At 43.1% G+C, this 21,042-nt stretch overlaps 1 protein-coding gene across 1 annotated transcript; it reads right to left on the minus strand.

Moving 5' to 3' along the window:
• Nucleotides 1-464: 464 nt before the first annotated feature.
• Nucleotides 465-2,109, minus strand: TMSB4X (thymosin beta 4 X-linked). The gene is made up of 3 exons (XM_072344047.1): nt 2,003-2,109; nt 1,250-1,363; nt 465-958 (listed from the first exon to the last, which is right to left on the minus strand). Exons 2-3 carry the CDS (start codon nt 1,347-1,349, stop codon nt 924-926), a joined length of 135 nt encoding a protein of 44 aa, XP_072200148.1. The 5' UTR covers nt 1,350-1,363; nt 2,003-2,109; the 3' UTR covers nt 465-923.
• Between the last annotated feature and the right edge of the window lie 18,933 nt (nt 2,110-21,042).

Below are 21,042 nucleotides of genomic sequence, written 5' to 3' on the forward strand. Positions count from 1 at the left end.
AATAGCCAGCAGTCTCAGAATGAAAACTAATTAAATACTGTTCAGCAGAACGAGTCTTATTTAACCCGCTATGGATTTATACAATTGAGGTTGAGTCCGTGCAGCAATACAGAAAGGTTCTTACCAAAAGAGCTATTCTATGGGTGGGGCAAAGCAAGAAAAAAAATAAATTAACTAATCTTTCTCCTTTTTAGCAAATCTCCATGTAATTATTAGAGTAGCACTTGAAGTGATGTACTCACATGACAACCAACTTTAAGACATGCAGTGTTTAAAACTGTGATGCTTTAAGAGCGAGCTCCAAAGGATGCAAACGCATCTATTGCTGAGAGCAAGTATCAAAACCTGAGAATGGCGATGGAAGTTTGGATCATCTCCAGAGGCTTCTTAGCATCCTCAGCACCGGCTCTTATGCTTCACATTCCTTTGATACGCTTCTCCAGATAGAGGACAGAAATACCATCCAGGTTTTAAAACATTTTATTTGCATATTAAAAAAATTGTGCATTCCAATAATTAAAATCATTTGAACAAAAAAAAAAAAAAAAAAAAAAAAAAAAAGAACAAAAAAAAAAATGGCACTCGATTAACTGCATTTTACAGCTCGCAGGACCTTGGTACAGCTTTGCATTTATTCGTGTGTTACTCTAGTTTACTGTAGTCCCACCCAAGTTCTTCTTCCATCAACATGCAAGCTCTCTTTCATGCCACCAGGACCAAAGCCAGACAGGCAGAGGGAAAGGCAGCGCCTTCATTCAGTGTCAGTAGTTCTCTCTATTCTTTTGATGTGAAAGGGGCAGTACAGTCATTTTAAACTTTATCCAACCTCTTTGCATCTTACAAAGTTAAACAGCTAAAAGAAGTAAAATAAGAAGGCAATGCTTGTGGAATGTACAGTGCATAATTTGGAAGGGCAGATTTCATTACGATTCACCCGCTTGCTTCTCCTGTTCAATCGCTAAAAATGGGGAAAAAAAGAAAAAAGAAGAAAAAAAAAGGAGAAATAAGGATCAAAAAGCCTCAAACGCGCATCCGAAGCACGATGTGCATAAATTGTAAGAACGGATGTGTCACAAAGGAAACACCGATCGCTGTGCGCCGGCTGCGGGCTGCAGCCCCGCCGCCACCCCCTGGCCCCGCCGCCCCTCTTTGTCTCCTCCCGCCTCGCCCCCCCTCCCCTTCTCCCCCCCCCCCCCCTCCGCGCCCATTGCTCCCCACCCCCTCACCCCCCCCCACCCCCTACACTCACTTTCTTTTGAAGGCAGCGGGTTTTTCTCTTGCGTCTCTGTCTTCTTCAGTTTGGACTTGTCAAATTTCTCGATCTCGGCCATGTCGGGTTTGTCGGACATATTGGCAGGTGGTTCTGAGCGCACGAGGGGAGGGAACAGCCCGTTATCCCAGGCACAGCTCCCGTCACCCACCCCCACCCAACACACACAAACCCCCCCCCCCGGCGGCAACACGGCCGCGCCCGCCGCATCGAGGCGGCAGCGACGCCGCACGGCGGCTCCGGCTGCAATGGGGCTCCGCCTCGGGAGACGAAAACTACACGCACGCTGAAATTACAGCGCATACTCCCGGCGGGTAATTAAATATATATATACACACATATATACGTATCGTTATTATTTTTTAAGGGACAAAGCCGAAATTTCATCCAGCATCCGAGCCCACAGCGCGGTGGCAGCCCCCAGTACATGCACACACAATAGAGGGGCAGCGCCCGCATTTTTAACCAGATGGGAAAAAAAAAGAAAACAAAAAACCAGTATTTCAAACCGAAGCGCCCGGAGGGCAACAAAGCCACCCTCCCGCTCCCGGCCGGCCGCCGCCCCACAGATCCCAGACAATAGCCCCCTCCAGACAATAGCCCGCCCGGTCCCCCCCAACCCCCCGGTCAACATGCTCCCACCCTGGCCCTGCCCTCGCCCCCCCCCCCTTGCCCCCATGTGGGGGGGGAGGGGGCACCGGGTGGACCCACGCTGAGGACCGGCGGACCCACCGGTGTCGCCGCGCGGTGATGCTCAGCCCCGCCGATCGCTGCTGCTGCTGCCGCTCTGCACGCCAATGTACAGAGGGCTCGCTGGCGGGGCGGTTTTATCCCTGCGCCTATGCAAATGGAACGGTGATGTCACACTTCTTTTTTTTTTTTTTTTTTTTTTTTTTTTTTTTTTTGCCGCTTTCCGCCCTTTTCTGTATCTCTTTTTTTTTTTTCACTCTTCCCCCCACCCCCCCTCGCTTCCTCCTTCCCCTTCCTTCGCCGCACAACCCTCCCCCTTCCCCGTTCACACAAGCTACACACGGACCCATAGGCACACGCACACCCCCAAAACCACCCTGGCCTCTATCCTGGCCCGATGGACGTGCCCCGGGGGTGCTGTGGCTGCCGCGGCTCCCGGCCCCCACCCCACACCGCCGCCGGGACCCGGAGCCGGACGCGCCTGGGGCGGGGACGGGCGGCGCCCGGGGATGGGGCAGGGGCAGAGGGGGTAGCGGCCGTGCTGTAGGTTTGAGCTTTTGCGGTGCTTTTGCCCCTTTCCTCCTCGTTGAGTAATGTCAGCCGGCTGGTTTTGTTACGCGGATTATCTCATTTCGAAGGAAAACACGAAACCCTCGGGCCTTTAAGAGCTGTGGGCGCTTCCCCTTCTCCCTCCCCCGACCTCCTCTGCAAGCGCGCCGCAAGGGAAAGAATAAAGCCCGTAGCTGCCCTTGCAGCCCTGCCGCAAAGGAGAGCCGTGCCGCGCCGCGCCAGCCCCGTAGACAATAGCCCCGGCCGCTGCCTGGCCGCTCCCGGGCTGCTGCCAGGGCACCGTGCTGTGAACGGGGGTCCAGGCCCTCCCCGCGCCGCAGCATCCGCTGTCCTCATCTGCACGCCGGCAGCGGGTCCCCATCAGCCCTAAGGGCAGTATCGTGGGGCGATTGGTGATGGGTGCGGTAAATGGGAGGCTCTGCGTTCCGTGTTTACAACGCCGGGCAATAAAGGGATATATTCGTACAGAGAGTGCAGGGATAACAACGAGAGGGGAAAATCCGAGCCTTTGTCTGGCAGCAACGCGGCGGGGTGGAGGGGGGGGGGTCGGGGGGAGGGAGAGGCGTGCATGCAGTGCTGCTGCTGTGGGACATGTGCGCGGGGGCTGCGTGTGCCCTTGCGCAGCGCATTGGGTGCGGCGTGGTTGGTGCTGAACTGGAAGCGAACAGGATTAACATATGCAAGCAGAGCTGTAAATACATTTCAATACATTCCTTGGGGATGCTCTCGAGGCCTGCCTCTCTGCCTTGGCCGGCCATTTTTCATAACACTGCCAGATGTAGCGTCGCAGGGTAATACCCTGTCCCCGTGGCCATCCCAATAGAGCTCTGCAATAGCAGACTGGGTTTTCCACTTTGCAGAATCATAGAACTGCATGGATTAGAAGTGACCTCTGGAGATCATCTAACTAGTCCCACTTCCCAGCTAAAGTAGACTGTACAGTGTTCAGGGAAGTGTTCAGGCTGGTCTTAAGTATCTTTAGGGAAGAAGACTCACCAGAGTTCAGCCAAAGTCCACTCAGAGCTAAGCTCTTTCACTTTTGGTGGTGCAGGGGGTGACATCTACCTTACTTCCCGTGTCCATGAGTGCCTCCAAAAGTGAGAGGTAGGATATTGCTGGGAAATGTGGTACAAAGTGGAGGTACTCTGATGAACCAGGACTGGTGCAGGACAGAAGGTCACAGTAATTGCTTTGGAAAGAAATGGCAAAAAGCACAGAGTATCATTTGGCAATATTTACAGATTTCCATAATAACAGCATAAAAGCATTCCGGAGGGATATGCCATGTTCAAAGTGAGCTGACTTTGCCAGCTTTTGAGTGTGTTCTTCAAAATGACTTCATGGCCTTTTGCTTCTTAGATCTTTTTGAGCGCTGAACCTTGTGACTGGGGTTGTACAGTCTCTATAATTATCAGCTCATCAGCATCCCCAGTCATGTTACAGCATCAGTTTTCAGCTTTGCCAAAGATTATTTATTTATTTATTTATTTGGCCTCCTAAGTGATGGTAAATTTAATAGGAATATTCTTCAGAAGTTTTCTCCTCTGTGGCTACTGCAGTCATAGAATCATAGAATCACCAAGGTTGGAAAAGACCTAAAAGAACATCCAGTCCAACTGTTCACCTATTACTAATAGCTCCCACTAAACCATGTCCCTCAACACAGCATCCAATCTTTCCTTGAACACCCTCAGGGTCTGTGACTCCACCACCTCCCTGGGCAGTCCATTCCAGTGCCTGACCACCCTTTCTGAGAAGTAATACCTGCTAATGTCCAGCCTGAATCTCCCCTGCCATAGCTTGAAACCATTCCCTCTGGTCCTAGTTACTCATGTATGTGTCTGAGCAAAGCAACATTGCCCTGATCTGAGTGTGGTAACACATTCTGAGACTGAAGAATGGTGAATACTGACTGGACTGGGTCTGATTTTTCAATAGCAGCACTGCCTTCCTTTATTTCTGCTCATTTTGGGACAGAGCCACAGATCGCCTGAATCAGTGTGATCCACATGCTTAAATGGAGCTTTGCTGATGTGTGTGAACCAGGCCCTGCTGCTGAGTTTAGATTCAATTACAGTCCTGAGAGACAGAGACAAATAAAAGCTTTACACTTCTATTGCTTCTCTGCCTTTCTGTATCTCCCTCTCAGTGAATTGGTACTGACATAGCCCCAGCCCCTTACAAAAGCCATGCGTGCCTCACAATGTGTGTGAAGACAGGATTGTTCTGCTGAAGTAAAAGCATTACGTTCCAATGGCAGGACGCAGGCTGATCTCTGTACAAGTCAATCCTTACCACAGCATTTTGTCTTAGTGCCATAATTACAGAAATGGTATATCTGTGTGTCCTTGTGTGCCCGCTCCTTTTTGTCACTATATGGAGAGCATGGGGGTGGACAGTGTCCATGCCAGGCTGCTGCATGCCAAACTGCATCTGGGGATAACAAACCTCACAGGCACTGGTGTGTGGCAAAGCTGCCATCCTCAATAAATACGCCAGGTCTTATCACCTAATGGGCAGCTAGCTTATCTTTGAGGTCCCTTCCCACCCAAGCCATTCTGTGATTCTTAGGAGCTCTTATTACGTATACTGATGAGCTTCTACATTTCTTAATCATTTGCTTGTTTGTTTGTTTGGTGTCAGCAGCCCACAGATATTCGGTGATGTAATGCCCTTCCAGGCATGCAGCTTCTTGTCCATTTGCATGCTAAAGGAGAGCACTTTTCATCACAGAGCTGATCTCATTTGCAAGAAGGAATGCAGACTCTCAACAGATTTCAGCTAAAAACATGGAGGGCTTAAATTGCACCAAGGCAGCAAGTTTTGCCTTGCACTGTAGGGAAGTCTCAGAGTGGGAAACTTAGTAAGTGGAAACCTGTAGTTCTTCTGTCTCCTGCATATGGCCATGCCTGAAGCCTTGCGAGAAAGCTCAACTTGCCTTTTCCAGTAAGTATCCACTGTTCTCATTTGTGAGAGTGTGAAGCAGGAAATAAAAGAGTTCCTGAAGGGCATGCAGCAGAGGGGCTTAATCAGATATTAATTGATGTCGGTAGAAGTGTTTGTATCTAAATTGACTTCAGCTTGTTCTTGAACTCTGTCTGAAGAATGTTTTGAAGTGTGATCGGGAGCACAGATCTACTGACCTCGTGCTAATTCTTCCACACAGTCATTGCATTTATTAAAATACAATAACATAAAGGAATCAAGGGGACACAAAATGTCTGCTGTAAGGCACCCAAGATTAATTCCCATTTCAGCTTATTATTCATAATGGGACCCTGGCATGTCAGATGACTCTCGAGATAAAAATAAACTGTGTGTAAATTTCTCTATCATATGGAAAATAAATTAGAGGAAGAGAAGCCAAGTGATTGTTTTCCAGGCCTCAGTTTCACATGTGAAATAGTATTTTCACAGGGTTGACTTGCTGAAGGAGAACGCTTCCTCTCACTCCGTATACAAACACGGGCTGGCAGAAATCCTCAGGGTGTAAGTGAGGAGAAAGCAATCATGTTTTGTCATTTCTAGCTGCATTGCCTCGCTGCCAGCAGCACGTCCATGGTGATATAGAGATTTGGGGTGCTCAGCTGATTCAGTATCAGAGCTCAGCTTTTGTTTTGGGTAACATTCCAGTGAATGCTTTAGACAAAAACATAAAAATAGATAATTCACAGAGCAGCATGTGTAAGGGGAGAGCCTTCCTATCTCCACAAAGCTTGATTTCAGTAGAAGAATTGCAAAATTCCTGTTCTAGCTGGACAGATACTGGCATTGAAGGCCTTGCAGATAATGACATTTCCTTTTTTCTGTGCTCGACAAAGAGAATTTTGCAACAGGTTAGGACAGCAAGCAAGTTGTGCTTCTGGAAGCGTAGAAGGCAGCTTCATAAAATCAGATTGCTGCTGCACAGGAAGCTTGATACCCTGGAGCAGCAGATGCTCCTCTCCCACACCAATCTGCATGACTCTGGTTCACTGCCTTCCCTACACCCGTGAGTGATAAGAGAAGAGCACTACATCCCACTTTGAACACATGCAGAAGCTGTAGCAGAGCTCCAGTCTCCAGGCTGGGTTACTTGGAACTTGGAGCAGAAGGCTTCTGCCAGATGCACGTGCAAAAGCTGAGATTGAAAGCTAGCTCTAGAAAAAGTGACTGATCCACAGAGTATATGAGAGAAGAGAAAACAATGCCTTAGCACATCTCCTACCTGAAGGAGGCATTTCCGTGCCAAATTTTCACAAGTGCATGTCATCACTTTCTGAATTTTGCTGCTATTTTTCTTTCCTCTAATTCTGATGAGGAGAAATAATAGGTTTAAAAGCTTGTAAGTAGCACCATTAGCATAATGCACCACAAACTTGGAATGCATCGCTACTCCTAGAGCCACTTGGCCCTGTCCAACAACCCCTTATCCTCCAACATTAAGCTCCTCCTGAGCTAAACCACTAACTATAAGTCATGTGCATGGGCATAACAAAGTGCAAACAGAGCTCTTAGGCAAGTGAGGAGATTGGATTGTTATGTGAATATGAGTTTCTTTCAATGCAAATATAAAGCTAGATATACATTCTAATGACTGTGGTCTCTTTATTCAATGCACGAGTGAGTCCACATATACCAAAGACAAGAAGTCATTCTTATCAGAATCCCTTTGATAAAGAGATGACCAAGGCAAACAGGCTGTAGGTAGCTATGGTAACCCAGCTGTGGGCTGACCCAGGGCGCTGCCCAGGGTACCTTCTCAGGATGCCTGTTCTGCACACTGTCTTCAGAGGCTGTGCAGTGTCAACGTGTGCCTGATACCATGAAATTGGTGAAATGCGTCACACCAAGAGTGCAGTTCCATACCTCCAAAGCTGATGTTTCCATAACATAACTGGACATGATACAGAACAGCAGCACAAGTCAGTATGCATTGGTGTACAGCAGAATTATTTATTTAGCTTGTAAAATAGCAGAGCCCTGGAGGACGTGCCTGTGCTGTGCAAGCCCAGCATTGCTATCTCTGAGCTAAGTTTAAACAAGCAGCAGCCTGGAGCTCACTCTAGGTTTATTGCTTTGTGCTGGTTTTCATGGGTGGATGTAATGCCTGTGAGGTGCTGTCGGCCCTATTGATGCATTCACTTTGAAACCACCTTAAGCATACCCAGCTATTGAGCTCCTTTGTGTTCTGGCTCCCCCAAACCCATTCAGGTGTAACAGTCTTTGTTCTCATCACTTGTAAGACTGTAGGCAGGCAAGATTTCTCAGTTAATGTGAGTTTGCCTATCTGATTGATCTATTTGTTTTTCTCCACTAATCCCTTCTTTAATTTATTTCCAGCAAACAGGCAATAACAACAAAATCCCCTAAGCTTGATGCACAGTCACACCTAGAAATGGCTGTGGGGTCTACTCACACCCTGACTCACCTCATTCTTTGCCAGGTGAGGGAGTGAAGAATGGAGCTGCTAGGGGGTAGCTCAGCCTGTCCTAATGGTGTTACTGGCAGGAGTCCTTCTTCATGGAACCACTTTGTGAGAAGCGAGGGAGAAGTGTTTGGGCTGCCACAGCCATGCACTTCAGCTGCCTCTGACATACTCCTCAAGTGACAGGGACATGGGGTGTGTGACACTTCCTTTTTGAGGACAAAAGGCACAGCTCTTACAGTGCAAAGGGTTCATCACCCCCCTCAACCTGGGAGAAGCAAAAGCTCCCTCCTGGTTTCCATGTAGCCACTGAGGCTTTGCAGTTCTCTGCCCTTCCTTTTTCAGGTGGAGGGGAGTTCTGAGGTCTGAGTGCAAGCAGAGGTGGGGACTGCAATAGTCAACCATAGGAAAAATGTCCCATGGGCATCTGAGTTGACTAGGACTGCGCATGGCAGGCACTTAGGGTTTTTCCAGACTTCTCCGTATTTCTTTTTCAAACAATCTCACCATCATTACTGGGTCAATTAAGGCAGGCAGGCAGGAAGCTTGGGAAAGTATTGCTTTTTCAATTACTTGGAAACTTTCAGGTTATTCCATGCAGAAGGATATGGAGCACTGCTGGAGGTTAAAGACTGATAAACTCTCATGATTTTTCTGTTTGCAGTGCCAGGCTCAGAGAAATGTACCCAAGGACACAGTCAGAAGCAGGAGAAAAGTGGTGGCAGAGGCAGATGGAGCAGGGTCCAGTTGTTTTGCCAAAAGAGGACCCCAGAGCTGCTCACAGTACCGGATGGCAGTGGGGTCTGTTGCATCTGCTTGTCCAAGTGTCACCTCTGCTGCTCGTTATCACTGGGCACAAGTTTGTTTACATCTAACTGAAACAAAAGCATTTCCTGGCATGCTTTAGGACTGGTAGGAAGTTACCACAAACATGCACAGGAAAAACAGCAATAACATGAATGTGCATTGACGTAGTGGTGTGACTACCAGAACATGTTACTGCAGGAAGGCATGCAGGGAGCTCATTTCTTGTAGTGAGATACATCACTACTGTGCACCGGAACGCAAACTGCCATGTGGAGCAGAAAGAGCAAAAATAGGTTTCCATTTTTTGGTTCATGGGTGTTTTTCAACTGATATTCATAGAATCACAAGGTTGGAAGGGACCTACAAGATCATCTAGTCCATATTAATTAGGATGGGCCTGAGTGCAACTTCCATTTATTTTGGTTGTTCAAAGTGCCTTAAAAAGAACACGTGGGAAACCAGGGAGTATATCAAAGATCCAAAAGGGAACACATCTACATGCATGTGTAGCCTCTTCACCTTCTGTTGATTTGTCTCCTACATTCGCAATAGATTTTATTTCACAGCTACAGCCTTGATAAAATCAGAATTATAGGATGAGAAACAGGAGCATCCCTGCAGATTGAATTCGATGTGAAAGTTCATTGTTTCTCTCCATAAATCAAGTATGCAGAACCGAAGCTGTTCTAGCAGGGTTGTGTCCACTAGTAACAAACTGCTGCCACCAATGGGCTGCAGCTTGTATTGACATACACTTTTAGTGCTGCCCACCTAGGATAGGATAATAAAAGCCAAAATACTCTGTGTCTCCAGATCTGCAGTAAAGGAATGCCTGCACAGAGCAGTTGTAGGAACGTCTGAGATCCAGAAAGTCATGTCTGTCTATGCAATACAGAGCAAACGTAGCAGTTACTCTGTTGGTTTACATTCACTTGCAAATTCTACTAGTGGTCATTTTCTCTTGATAAACTTCACTGCACATCTGGGAGTGTTAGTCCTCCCACAGTGGCATACTTGGCAGAAATACACTTGAATATGTATAATTTGTAGGAATGAACTGGTAGTGATTGCCATTTTGAACAGATCAGACATCCATATTCATGGCAGGCTAAGCTTCTGATACTAAAGGGCATTTTCTAAAGAAAAGATACGCATGTGTCCTAACATACATGAAGAACAGCACCTCTGAGCATCCAGTGCCTCACTCTTGCCAAAGATCCAGAAATGTAATTACTTGAGAATGCCTTACTGCTTGCTCAGACCATGACTAACAGACAGGAGGAAGCCTGATTCCTCAGAAGAGTGATGTTTTCCCACTTTTTTTTCCTCATAAAACACTGCAAGAGATTGTACTGGTTATGATCACTACATATGTGTTTATGAGCATATGATATATAGAATAAGAATATCATAGAATCACTTCAGTTGGAAAAGACTTTCTGGATCAAGTCTTTCCCTGGGAAAAATGTTCCATAAATGTGTATAATTCACACATAATGTAATGTAAATGTAATACAATATGTCAATACATCATAACATGCACTAATTTATATAACATAACACAGTGCAACGCGATTTAATAGCTAGATATGTATTTGTAATATAATACTGTATTATAATACATTGTTCTATATTGGTTCCATATTCCTTAGGGTAAGGGAGATTCGGATTAACAGCTTTTAACTGCTGGAAAACATTCTGCTAATGCAGTAATGCATATTATAGAATGTCCAATTTATATACCAGTGAGATGAAAACAAAGAAGCAGGACAATGGCAAATCATTCCTATTTAGACACAATACTGACCTTAGACAGAATTATCTATGAAGACAAACTGAGGCTCCTCATCCAAAATGAGGATGACAGAGTTGCAGTGGTTGGAAAGAACCTCTGGAGATCATCTAGTCCAACTCACTGCTAAAGCAGCTTCCTTACTGCAAGTTATGCAGGAAGGCACCCAGGTGGGTCTTGAATATCTTCAGAGAACGAGATTGCCCAACCTCTCTGGACAGCCTGTTCCTGTTCTCTGTCACCCTTACCATAAAGAATTTCTCCTCCTCTTTCTATGCAACTTCCTGTGTTCCAGTTTGTGCCCACTGCCTGTTGCAGGGCAACACTGAACAGGGCCTGGTCCCACTTGACTTCTGCTCTTCAGCTATTTGTAAGTATTGGTCAGATCACCCTTCAGCCTTCTCTTTTCCAGGCTAAATAGTCCCAGGGCTCTCAGCCTTTCTTCATAAGGAGATGCTCCATGTCCCCAGTCATCTCTGTGGCCCTCCACTGGTCTCTCTCCAGAAGTCCTGTCTTTCTTGAAATGAGGAACCCAGAATTGGATACAGTACTGCAGATATGATCCCACCAGGGCAGAGTAAAGGGATGGATCTCACTTGCTGGCCATACCCTTTTTAATGCACCCCAGGATGCAGCTTAATCATTAAATAGTATGATCCTATGATCCTTTTCTAAAATTCCCTAATATGAAGAAATGGAAGTTATATATTATGTCCTGGAACAATCTGAGTTTAGAACAAAGAGTAAGAATGTAATTTTATTAGCAACAGCAGGATATTCTGATGGCCATTGGAACGAATTGAAATTCTGATGGCCATTGAAATGAATCTCTAGAACAAGAAATAAAATGTTTTGTTGATGTTTGTTCAAATGTCTTTCTTCAGTTCATGCTACTGAGCACAATCACTTTAGTATCCTTTAACCATATACATATGTGGGCTTCCAGCTTCATGGTTATGTTCTCCAAAAATAACTGTTGTTAGATTTGCTGGAGTTGCTGACAGCTGCTGTTTACTTAATACTTGGAAAATAATAATTTATTTTGAAGGTGAAGCAAAGATTAGTTTTGTCTGTTTTTAACATTAAAAAAAGGAAAAAAAAAAAAAAAGATGAAACACTACCATTTATGGACTTCGTCTCCCTAATGGGAGAGGGAAAAGCAAGGATGGTGAAGAGAATGAGTCAAGAGGAAATGCTGTAGTTTTTCTGTTTCCTCTTTCTAGTTATAATCAGGGACCCAGAGATGGGAAGCCTACTGTCAAAGAGAGGAGCATTCTCTTTGTAGTGGCTGCAGTAAAAACATTTGTCAATCTAACCTGACAGCCATGAATGTAACCACACATTAGATGCGGAAGAGGAATCTTCACCATCTCAGATGCTCTACAGTTGGGAAGCTGCACCAAATTGTACATATCTTCCAGCAGAGTTATATTTATATGTATTGACATTAATAAATGGGTTTTGATGTTTTTTTTCTCCAGTGAACACCTGGAAATTTCTCAGGAAAATTAAATTTAAGATTATGGTTGAAAATAACTTTCTCTTGTTGTTTTCCACAGCATTTTTACTGTTGTTCTCAACTCCTTGATCAATAGTCACTGAGCTGAGGTACTGAAGCTGTACTGCATCTGAAAAGCAAGAAATTGCAATAACATAATCATCTGAAATATTATAAGTCAGTAAGTCACCCCAGAAGACTTGAAGCAGCAGATCTGCTAGCAATACACATAATCTCATTACCATCAACTGCTGGGCAAATGCGTTGGTGGGTAGACAGTGCTGCCTACATTTTATTTAATTGAAGGTGTATATGGATTCATTAGCTGAATTATAATTAGATTTTTAACATATGCTCAGAAAATATTCTATGATGAGTTAATATTGCTTCTGGAAAATATTAAAATGTTGCTTCCTAACATATTAAAATAAAAGAGCTAGTAGAGCAGAGGATGAAAGAGAATCAGTAACTACCTTACATTAAAAAAAGATCCTTTGGGAGTTATCTTCTATGGTACTTCAAACTGAGACGGTGAGAAAAAAAAAATTGAAATAGTAGTGCCGTAGATTAGAAACAGCAAGAAAAATGGAGTACAGAGAAATACCCTGGTTTGAGTATAGTCTGTGATCAACATGGGAGAGCTGCAAAGACCCACTCATATCCTTGGCATACAGTGCTGAGTGAAGCATGAGGCTCTATATACCTCTGGGGGAATGGATGAATATAAGAGTATATAAACTTTTCTGTTAGTTTTACCACGCTCTTATTAATGCCTCATTATAAGAACTCCCCAAACTAAATTTTAGCTGTATAAAAAAACATTTCACCCACTGCATATGCACTATGTCCCACTAACACTGGAGGCCCATTTTTGTTGCGTGAGAACAGTTGATAAAGGGATATCCTCTGTTACTCTTTCTCTACATTATGTGTCATTTTTTTTTTTTTCTTTAATCTTCATCAGGATCCTTTTTCTTATTGTTTGGTGGGGTTTTTTTGTTTGTTTGTTTTTATTCTTTCTGAAAGTAAACACTTGCAGTCTGATCAGGTTCCTTTCAGACAGATGTTTCTCATGGCTTTCAAGACTATCTGCTTTCTCTCTTTCTCTCCTCTCTTACCATGAACCCTGGAGTGGGTAAGTGGGCATTTGTGGGGGGTATTACTTTGCTGAGGTATGGCCAAGTGTACTTGTGCAGGAATTATATTAGTGCACCTATTAATTGATTGCTCAACGTGAGCTTTCAGCAATTTTTTGGACCTCAATAGATTGATTAGAATCACAGATTCATTAAGGTTGGAAAGACTACTAAGGTCATCTAGTCCAACCATCAGCCTGTGACTACTCTAGACCATGTCCCTCAATGCAGCGTCTACACATTTCTTGAACACCTCCAGGGATGGTAATTCTACCACCTCCCTGAGCAGCTTGTTCCAATGTTTCACTACTCTTTCTGAGAAGAAATTCTACCCCGTATTGAGCCAGAACCTCCCTTGGAGTTACTTGAGGCCATTCCCTCTCATTTGGACATGTTTCTCTTCTCCAGACGTGCTCCAGAACCTCAATGTCTTTCTTGTAGTGAGGGGCACAAAACTGAAATCAGAGACTGAGGTGCTGCCCCACCAGTGCTGAGTACAGGGGGAACATCACCTCCCTTCTCCTGCTGGTTGGACTATATCTGATACAAGCCAGGATGCTTTTTGCCTTCTTGGCCACCTGGGCACATTGTATTAGTCCTTATATCTGGAGCTAGAGACAGATAAAGAAGTGACATATGGGACAGCTTTTTTTTTTTTTTTTTTTTTTTTCCCCAGCCATTGACTCTGTGAGTCTTCTTTCTGGCATCCAAAACCCTTTCATAAATCAGTGAAAGACAAAATGAAAAGTCAGCCAGCATAAAATCTCATTTATGCTTATTAATCTGGGTACTTTCCCATCTGCACCCAGCTCACACAGTAACTCACCTTGAATTTAAACCCTTAAAAGCATCAATTATTTCCTTTGTGCAAGCAAAAATATGCTATAGATAAGATCTAAATTATCATTATGTTAGCATTCACTTTTGTCCTGTTGTTTGGTGCCAAAATAAGTCATTCTTTTCCCCATTCCTCCATTACCACCATACTATAAGAAGGACTGAGTGGGTCTGACATTATCTAAGAGCAGGGGAATCAGAGATTGCTTTTTGCAGTTCTCATCAAAACTGTTTTGTGGAGGGAAAGCTACTTTATATTTTCAATTAATGGGCAAAGTAAAGAAATGAGAGATAAATGAAGTGCTGGCAAATTGAGAAAGAATGAAGTTTAAAGAGAGGTTGATCAGCCTTCCTCAGAGAATGGATTAATTATTTTCTGACAAAGTTTTGTCCCTAGCCTTTTTTTGGGCAAGAATTCAAGAGACACTGTAAAATGATTCGATATAAATGGGAATTTATGATAATTTTTCTCTCAGCATCTTAAATAGTTTATATAAATCTGCCACTTGTAAAATGATGTATTAAAGCTCTCTTGTGGTTGCTTAATATCAATATTCCTCTGAAGTTTTACAAATACATCAGCAGGCAGATGAAATCCAGTCTTCCTTAATTCAGATGACCAACATAGGCAATGCTTCACTGAGCACTTAAGGAGGAGAAAATCAAATCTTCCCTGATGTGGCTGCTGCACATCAAGCTTATTAAGAGCAACCTGGGAAGCCTGCAAGGGAAGATGAATTCTACTGGCAGTTGTGTTTCCCTTTTTAATCTGTACTGAGACCACACATTTTTCCCATAGGTGGACCATTCCCCCACCTCTTGCACTGATGCTTATGGAAATGCTGAGCATGGGTGCTCTTTAGTGATGTCCCTTGTCTGTCTGAAGAGCAGATGTGCAACACAAGCTGGTTCCCACTCTCTACACCTGAGGTTTCTCAGGATGTAGCAATTTCTGTGTGAATGGGGCTCCTCTACATCTGGTAACTTCCTATCATCTGTCCCATTTGCTTTGATGTACCAAATATACTCTATCAGCACCTGATGTTGCTATTGAAATGATAAAGCACAGGAGCAAACAGCTAGTTAGTTGCACACTGTAGGGGTGACTCTTCCTGTCATGGCCATAGCACACACTCAGCCACATCAAAACTTGCATGTATTGCACATGGCATGCACTTGAGCCACTTGTTGAGTAAAACACGGTGATTGCTGATACTAATATTTCAATTTACCTAGTGGCATCTCAGAAGAAAATGGAACCCCCCCAAAAAAAGAAAGATCATGAATGAGAGAAGAGCATTCAGTGAAAAATGGACAGATGAGTACATTTTGTCAAGACAAATAATATGGCACTGACATGGTTTTGTAATTTTTGCTATTGGTATTCCACATCATAACCTCATGTGGAGCTAAACACAGTTCTGTGAACAGCAAAAATACACAGCTGTGTTTTCCATTCTGTGAAAGGAAACAGAGAATAGGTTTCATGATTTGAAAAAAAAAAAAAAAAAAAAATCATTTCTCTCTCTCTTTTTTTTTCTTTTCTTTTCTTTTTTTTTTTTTTGTATATTTGAAAGTCCATTTTTTGTTGGCATAAATACATTATCAGAGAATCTTCAGATGGAATGTGTAGAGTTGCAGTCAGATATTCAACTCAAAAATTTGATCACGTCTTTACCAGACTTTCATTAGCCCTACCTCAACAGAGAAAAACATTCTTTGCTTCACAATCATGTCATCATGTCTTATTCATGACATCACTGTTTGACAGTATGTTCATCTGTGAACAACTATTGCCAAGGATGAAGCACAGGAAGAGGAAATTTTCATCAAAAATCTCTGACCAACACCTTGAGAACTCACTAAGAGTTGCAACTACTGCCATCAAACTGGACATCGATTCATTAGTTCCACAAAAACAGAATTAAATATTCCACTTCTTTTATCAGTTTTTTGCTCTCTATTTTTTATCCTTTAATAAAAATACATTAAAAAATAGTTTTGTTGCATATATACATTAACTACATAATGAATTTTATATGCTGCTCGAGGCAATTCCTGTTTGTTCAGTGTGGAACCAGGTAAGCCAAAAGATCGGACACCCATGTCATAGAATCACTAAGGTTGAAAAAGACCTTTAAGATCCTTGAGTCCAATCACAACCTAACCATACTACCCTTGATCTAACAACTCTCCTCTAATTCATGTCCCTGAGCACCACATCCAAACAATTTTTAAAGACATCCAGGGATGGTGACTCAACCACCTCCGTGGGGAGCCTATTGCAGTGCTTAACAACCCTTTCTGTAAAGAAGGTTTTCCTGATATCCAACCTAAACCTCCCCTGAGGCAACTTGAGTCCATTTCCCCTCGTCCTGTCACCTGTCACCTGTGAGAAGAGACAGGCCCCACTCTTGCTGTAAGCACCTTTTAGGTATTGGAAGAGAGCAATCAGGTCTCCACTTCAGCCTCCTTTTCCCCAGACTAGACAGCCGCAGTTCCCTAAGTCTCTCCTCATAGGGCTGATTCTCCAAGCCCTTCACAAGCCTTATTGCCCTTCTTTGGACCTGCTCCAGCACCTCAATGTCCTTTCTGTACTGAGCTGCCTGAAACTGAACACAGTACTCCAGGCAAGGCCTCACCAATGCCGAGTACAGGGGCAGGATGACTTCCCTAGTCCTGCTCACCATAGCATTTCTGATACAAGCCAGGATGCCGCTGGCCTTCTTGGCCACCTGGGCACACTGCTGGCTCATATTCAGCTGACTGTCCATCGGCACACCAAAGTCCGTTTCCATCAGGCATGTTCTCCTCCCCAAGCCTGTAGGTTTGCCTGGGGTTGCTGTGACCAAAATGCAGGACCTGACACTTAGCTTTAAGTTATTAGCCCACTGTTAACAAAGAGAAAATGAAGAGCAGACGGGGCAGAGAAGGCTGAGGTATCTTTTATCTCTGGTCTTTCCAAAAAGTAAATTGTGCCAAGCACTTAATCACATTAATTCAGACAGAATGAAGTCGGGAATGAAGATTGGATTAGACATTGTGACTAAATATTCAAGCTGACCCATTCCAATGAATTTTTTCTTAAAATATTTACAGAGCAAACCAAAGTAATTCCTTAGGCAGAGGTAGCTCTTCAGAGAGTATGAAAAAGATAAGAGACGTTTCTCAACAGCAGTAAAGGTCAAACACAATACCCATTTTTAACTGTATAATATAGATAAACCCAGAGCTGTAGTCCTGGCAGCCTAACTTCGAACTTCAGAAAAAAAATTACATACTCGGAAGATAATGTGACGATAAATAGCTGTTAAAAGAGGTTTTCCTCTGGGAAAAGGGTCTGCTGTGAGTAAGAATCAGTAGTTGGTTCTCTACCACAGTGAGAGGTATTTTGAGAGAGGAAAGTTTATTAGCAGCTTTTCAAAAATTAAGAAGTTGCTCTGGAAACTTTAGTCTTGCTTGCAGAAGTGCTGGGCAGGAATATACATCCTACTGAGAAGTGAGGGTGTTTCTTGATTGACCCAGATGTTAAAAATGTCACAGTCTGCATGAGTCTTTCAACTTCAAGTCAGTATGCAGTATGTAGTCCAGGCTCTCTCCCTAATCAAGTACAAAGGTGGGTGATTCATCCTATCCAAAGACAGACATCTAGGAGAATGGAATCATTCCCCAGGGCCTCCTCTCCCTGCTTCCCATTGACTATAGGGGAATATAAAGGGACTGTATTATAGTAGCCAATAACTTTTAAATAACTAAGTTTAGTTGACTTGAATCCCACCTTCTGCAGCCACTAAATCACCCAGATTCAGGTTCTTAGAGGTATCTGGGTACTTAATTTCAGGTAAAGTAGACATTAATCAGATGACTTAACCTGGTGTCTGTCTGGCTGATGAGGATCCTGCATGAAACAGGTTACACAAGGATATAGCCTTTCCTACTCCTGCATTTTCCTGGTAAATCACTGGGATCACTGAGGGCTTTGAATACACTAGGGAGGAAGATCATATTATTATCTGACAGTTTATTTATCAGCTGCACAGGAGGAAATGTGAAGCTTAGACTTTAAGCCTGTGTCATGATCTATGCAGCATTTTTGAGAGGAGGGAAGTACAATTTTCACAAATAAATCCATGGTGCTAATAGTAATAATAATGGAATTCTTGTGAAATGAAGATGCACAAATATCTTACTAGAAATAGTTCATGAATGGAAAAGCTTACCTATGCTTTAAACCTGATCTGGTGAGAAGACATTCAGGGGTGATAGTGGCTCCATAAATATTGATAATTCCTCTTACCTAAGAATTTTACTGATAATTTCCCCATGAATGCATTAATGGCCAGGAGAACACTTTGCCACCACAAAGGATTTTTCATGCAGCTTTTCAATGCAACTTGTATTCTGCTTTTTAAGATTTTGTTGTTGACATTGTTGTTGGCTTGTTTGTTTTTCTGCTGCTTCATATCTCTGGAGAAACCAGCACCACACACAGAATTGGAGTAGGGTCTTACATTCATTTCAAAGCCTCATCTTCAATTAGGACTGGAACAAAACAGGCTTTTCCTGCTGGCTGGCAGACCAGACTACCACCATACCTTCCTCCCTGCTATAAGCCTATTGGTCCTCCAAGGAAATGTAGGCCTCACTCCACCCACAGCAACTGGCCACATCTGTGGGATTCTGTCTCACCACCCCACTGGCTTAAGCCAGTGGGTCTTTCAGTAAAGACAAAGGATGAGTTTTTAGGTTGGTGCAGTGATTTTATATACAAGCAGATGTCTGAGTTGTGTTAGAGGATTGGCTTCTCTCTTCCATTTGGGTAGAGATCTGAATCACAACACATGTCAAAGATTGTCAAGACCAAGGGAAAGATTGCACTGCTGAAATGTGAAGGTGGATCCAAATATCAGCACTTGGTTTATGAGGGAAGCCTCTCTGGTGTCTGTTGTGGCTCTGCTGCTCAGCTGAATCATGGAATTCTACAGAAGATTAATGAATTCGGATGTTGTGATGGAGCAGCCATAGGACTGCATGAGTCTTCCAATAACTTTGGGAGCAGCTGTTGTTGAGTTCTATGAGAAAGACTGGACTGAAATGCTCCAGAACACAAACCTTACTACCCGCAGCAGTGATCACATGGATAAAAGAAGGATCAGAAATATACATGGTCTGAATAAATATGTTATTAACAGATGCTAATATGACAGGAACTTTGTAAGTAGGATAGATGAAGCAGATACTTCCTTATCTGTTTCCTTTCCTAATCCGTGTTTTAAAGCTTACTCACAGCCTTTCGCAGGACAAAGTACTTTCTTTTGTATTTGGCAGGGCAGAAGATGAGGTGTTTGAAAGAAACAGGAAATGAGTAGTTCCTTTTCAAAGGCTTAAGCTTTCTGTACTAGTAGAGTTCGTAGATAAATGCTTAAACATACATCTGTATTTTCTTTATCCAGCTGTAGGAAGAAATTGATCTCAGGCAGACAGCCCAACTCTGGTTAGATCCTTAAAAGGCTCCACACACTGATTGGAGCTGCAGTTAAAATAAGCACGTTTGCCCCATGGTGTCTTTCAGGCGTTTCCTGCAGCAGAAAAAAACTCCACAGGCTAATATATTGGAAACCAGTGTTTTCTTCTCACATTTCTTGTGGTGAATGTAATTAGTGATTCACAGGGCAGGACCTGACATCACCTTACTCCTGTTCACTTGCACCTTTTTGAAAATTACGGGATGCTTTTTAAGTCACTGTGAACTTTAGAACTTCCGTGTTTTTATTTATTTATTTATTTAATTTTTTAAAGAATACCATTGTGTTCACTTATTTATTTATTTATTGCACAGGATTGATTGATATTTTTACTTCTCTTGAAAGGTGCTTCTTTACCTCTTGTAGCTCCACACATAAAAAGTGTGTCCTGATTTTATTTTGAAGGTCACAGTATAGTTCTTCAGGTCTTTTGTGGACAAAAGTTTCAATATAACAAACTACCATCATGCCAAATACTTTTAAGAGTGTGTGTTCATGTGCAAAACAAAATAAATCACAGTTTATCTTTTCTTATTTGTGCCCTTTCCTTCTCCAGGCCTTCTCATGCATTCTTAACTGTGTATCTGCCAGATGCTTCCCCTGCCCACAGAAAAATTTCTGGCATGTCTCTCACTTTGTTTATGCAATTGCCAGCACAGCTGTTTTCATTTGCTTCCTAGTTTTCTAACATTAATATCAAACTGGACTTGAAAGTACAAGGATGCTTGAAAATTCTGACAAAATTTATATATATATAAAATAATTTATTTTCATTTCCAAGCAAAAAATAGTCTATATTCTCTTAATTTTCTCTGCCTGTATGACTCCTTCAGAACAGTAGCAATCAACAGTATTGCACTGAATTCAACATATACTCATTTATCACCTCTGCATGACCTTGTTACAGTAATTCTCTGAGTGTATTAAGCCAAAATGTTCCTAAAACAATTGGAATTTATTTTCTTCAAGCATACTGTCTGAAAGGTTAGTCATCTGAGAGTAACTCAGGCTCCCATTCTGCAGCCATAAAAGGAAATACATACCTTCAAAACTGAAATGTTAGTGTAGCTCAGGTAAATCCTCTTTGGGAGTACGTGGCACTTGCCACTGACTACAACCAAAGCCTAACCTAATAATTAAGACTGAGGGTGGTGCACCCCCCACTAGTCACTTCAGTAATAAATGTAGTCCTGTTCTATTGTGGATGGAAAGCTGTCAAAAACAAAATAGTTCATCTGTTGGCAATCATGACCAACATTCCATGTACCTTCATTTCTTAAGCAAAGGAGATAGACATGCATTTACAAGGTGCAACAGCACAGACCACTTCCAAGCAGAGCTCCTGCTAAACTACATCTTGACAGGTTAAGTGGATGCTGAACTCATTGCTGTTGCAGAGGCCAGCTGTTTTATTCTTCCATTTGCTTGACTACATTTACTCGTTCTATTTGCTTGGAGGATTGCACCCAAAGTTCTCAGGCTGCATGTTTGAATTATATGCTATATTTGT

The sequence above is a fragment of the Excalfactoria chinensis genome, chromosome 1 (assembly GCF_039878825.1).
Source record: "Excalfactoria chinensis isolate bCotChi1 chromosome 1, bCotChi1.hap2, whole genome shotgun sequence".
NCBI classification, from domain to species: domain Eukaryota; kingdom Metazoa; phylum Chordata; class Aves; order Galliformes; family Phasianidae; genus Excalfactoria; species Excalfactoria chinensis.

Excerpts from the sequence above, each read along its gene's own strand:
- TMSB4X (XM_072344047.1), bottom strand. The coding sequence starts at position 1,349 with ATGTCCGACAAACCCGACATGGCCGAGATCGAGAAATTTGACAAGTCC. Across the intron at positions 959-1,249 it reads CCCGCTGCCTTCAAAAGAAA|CGATTGAACAGGAGAAGCAA; the intron begins GTGAGTGTAGGG and ends CCCCATTTTTAG.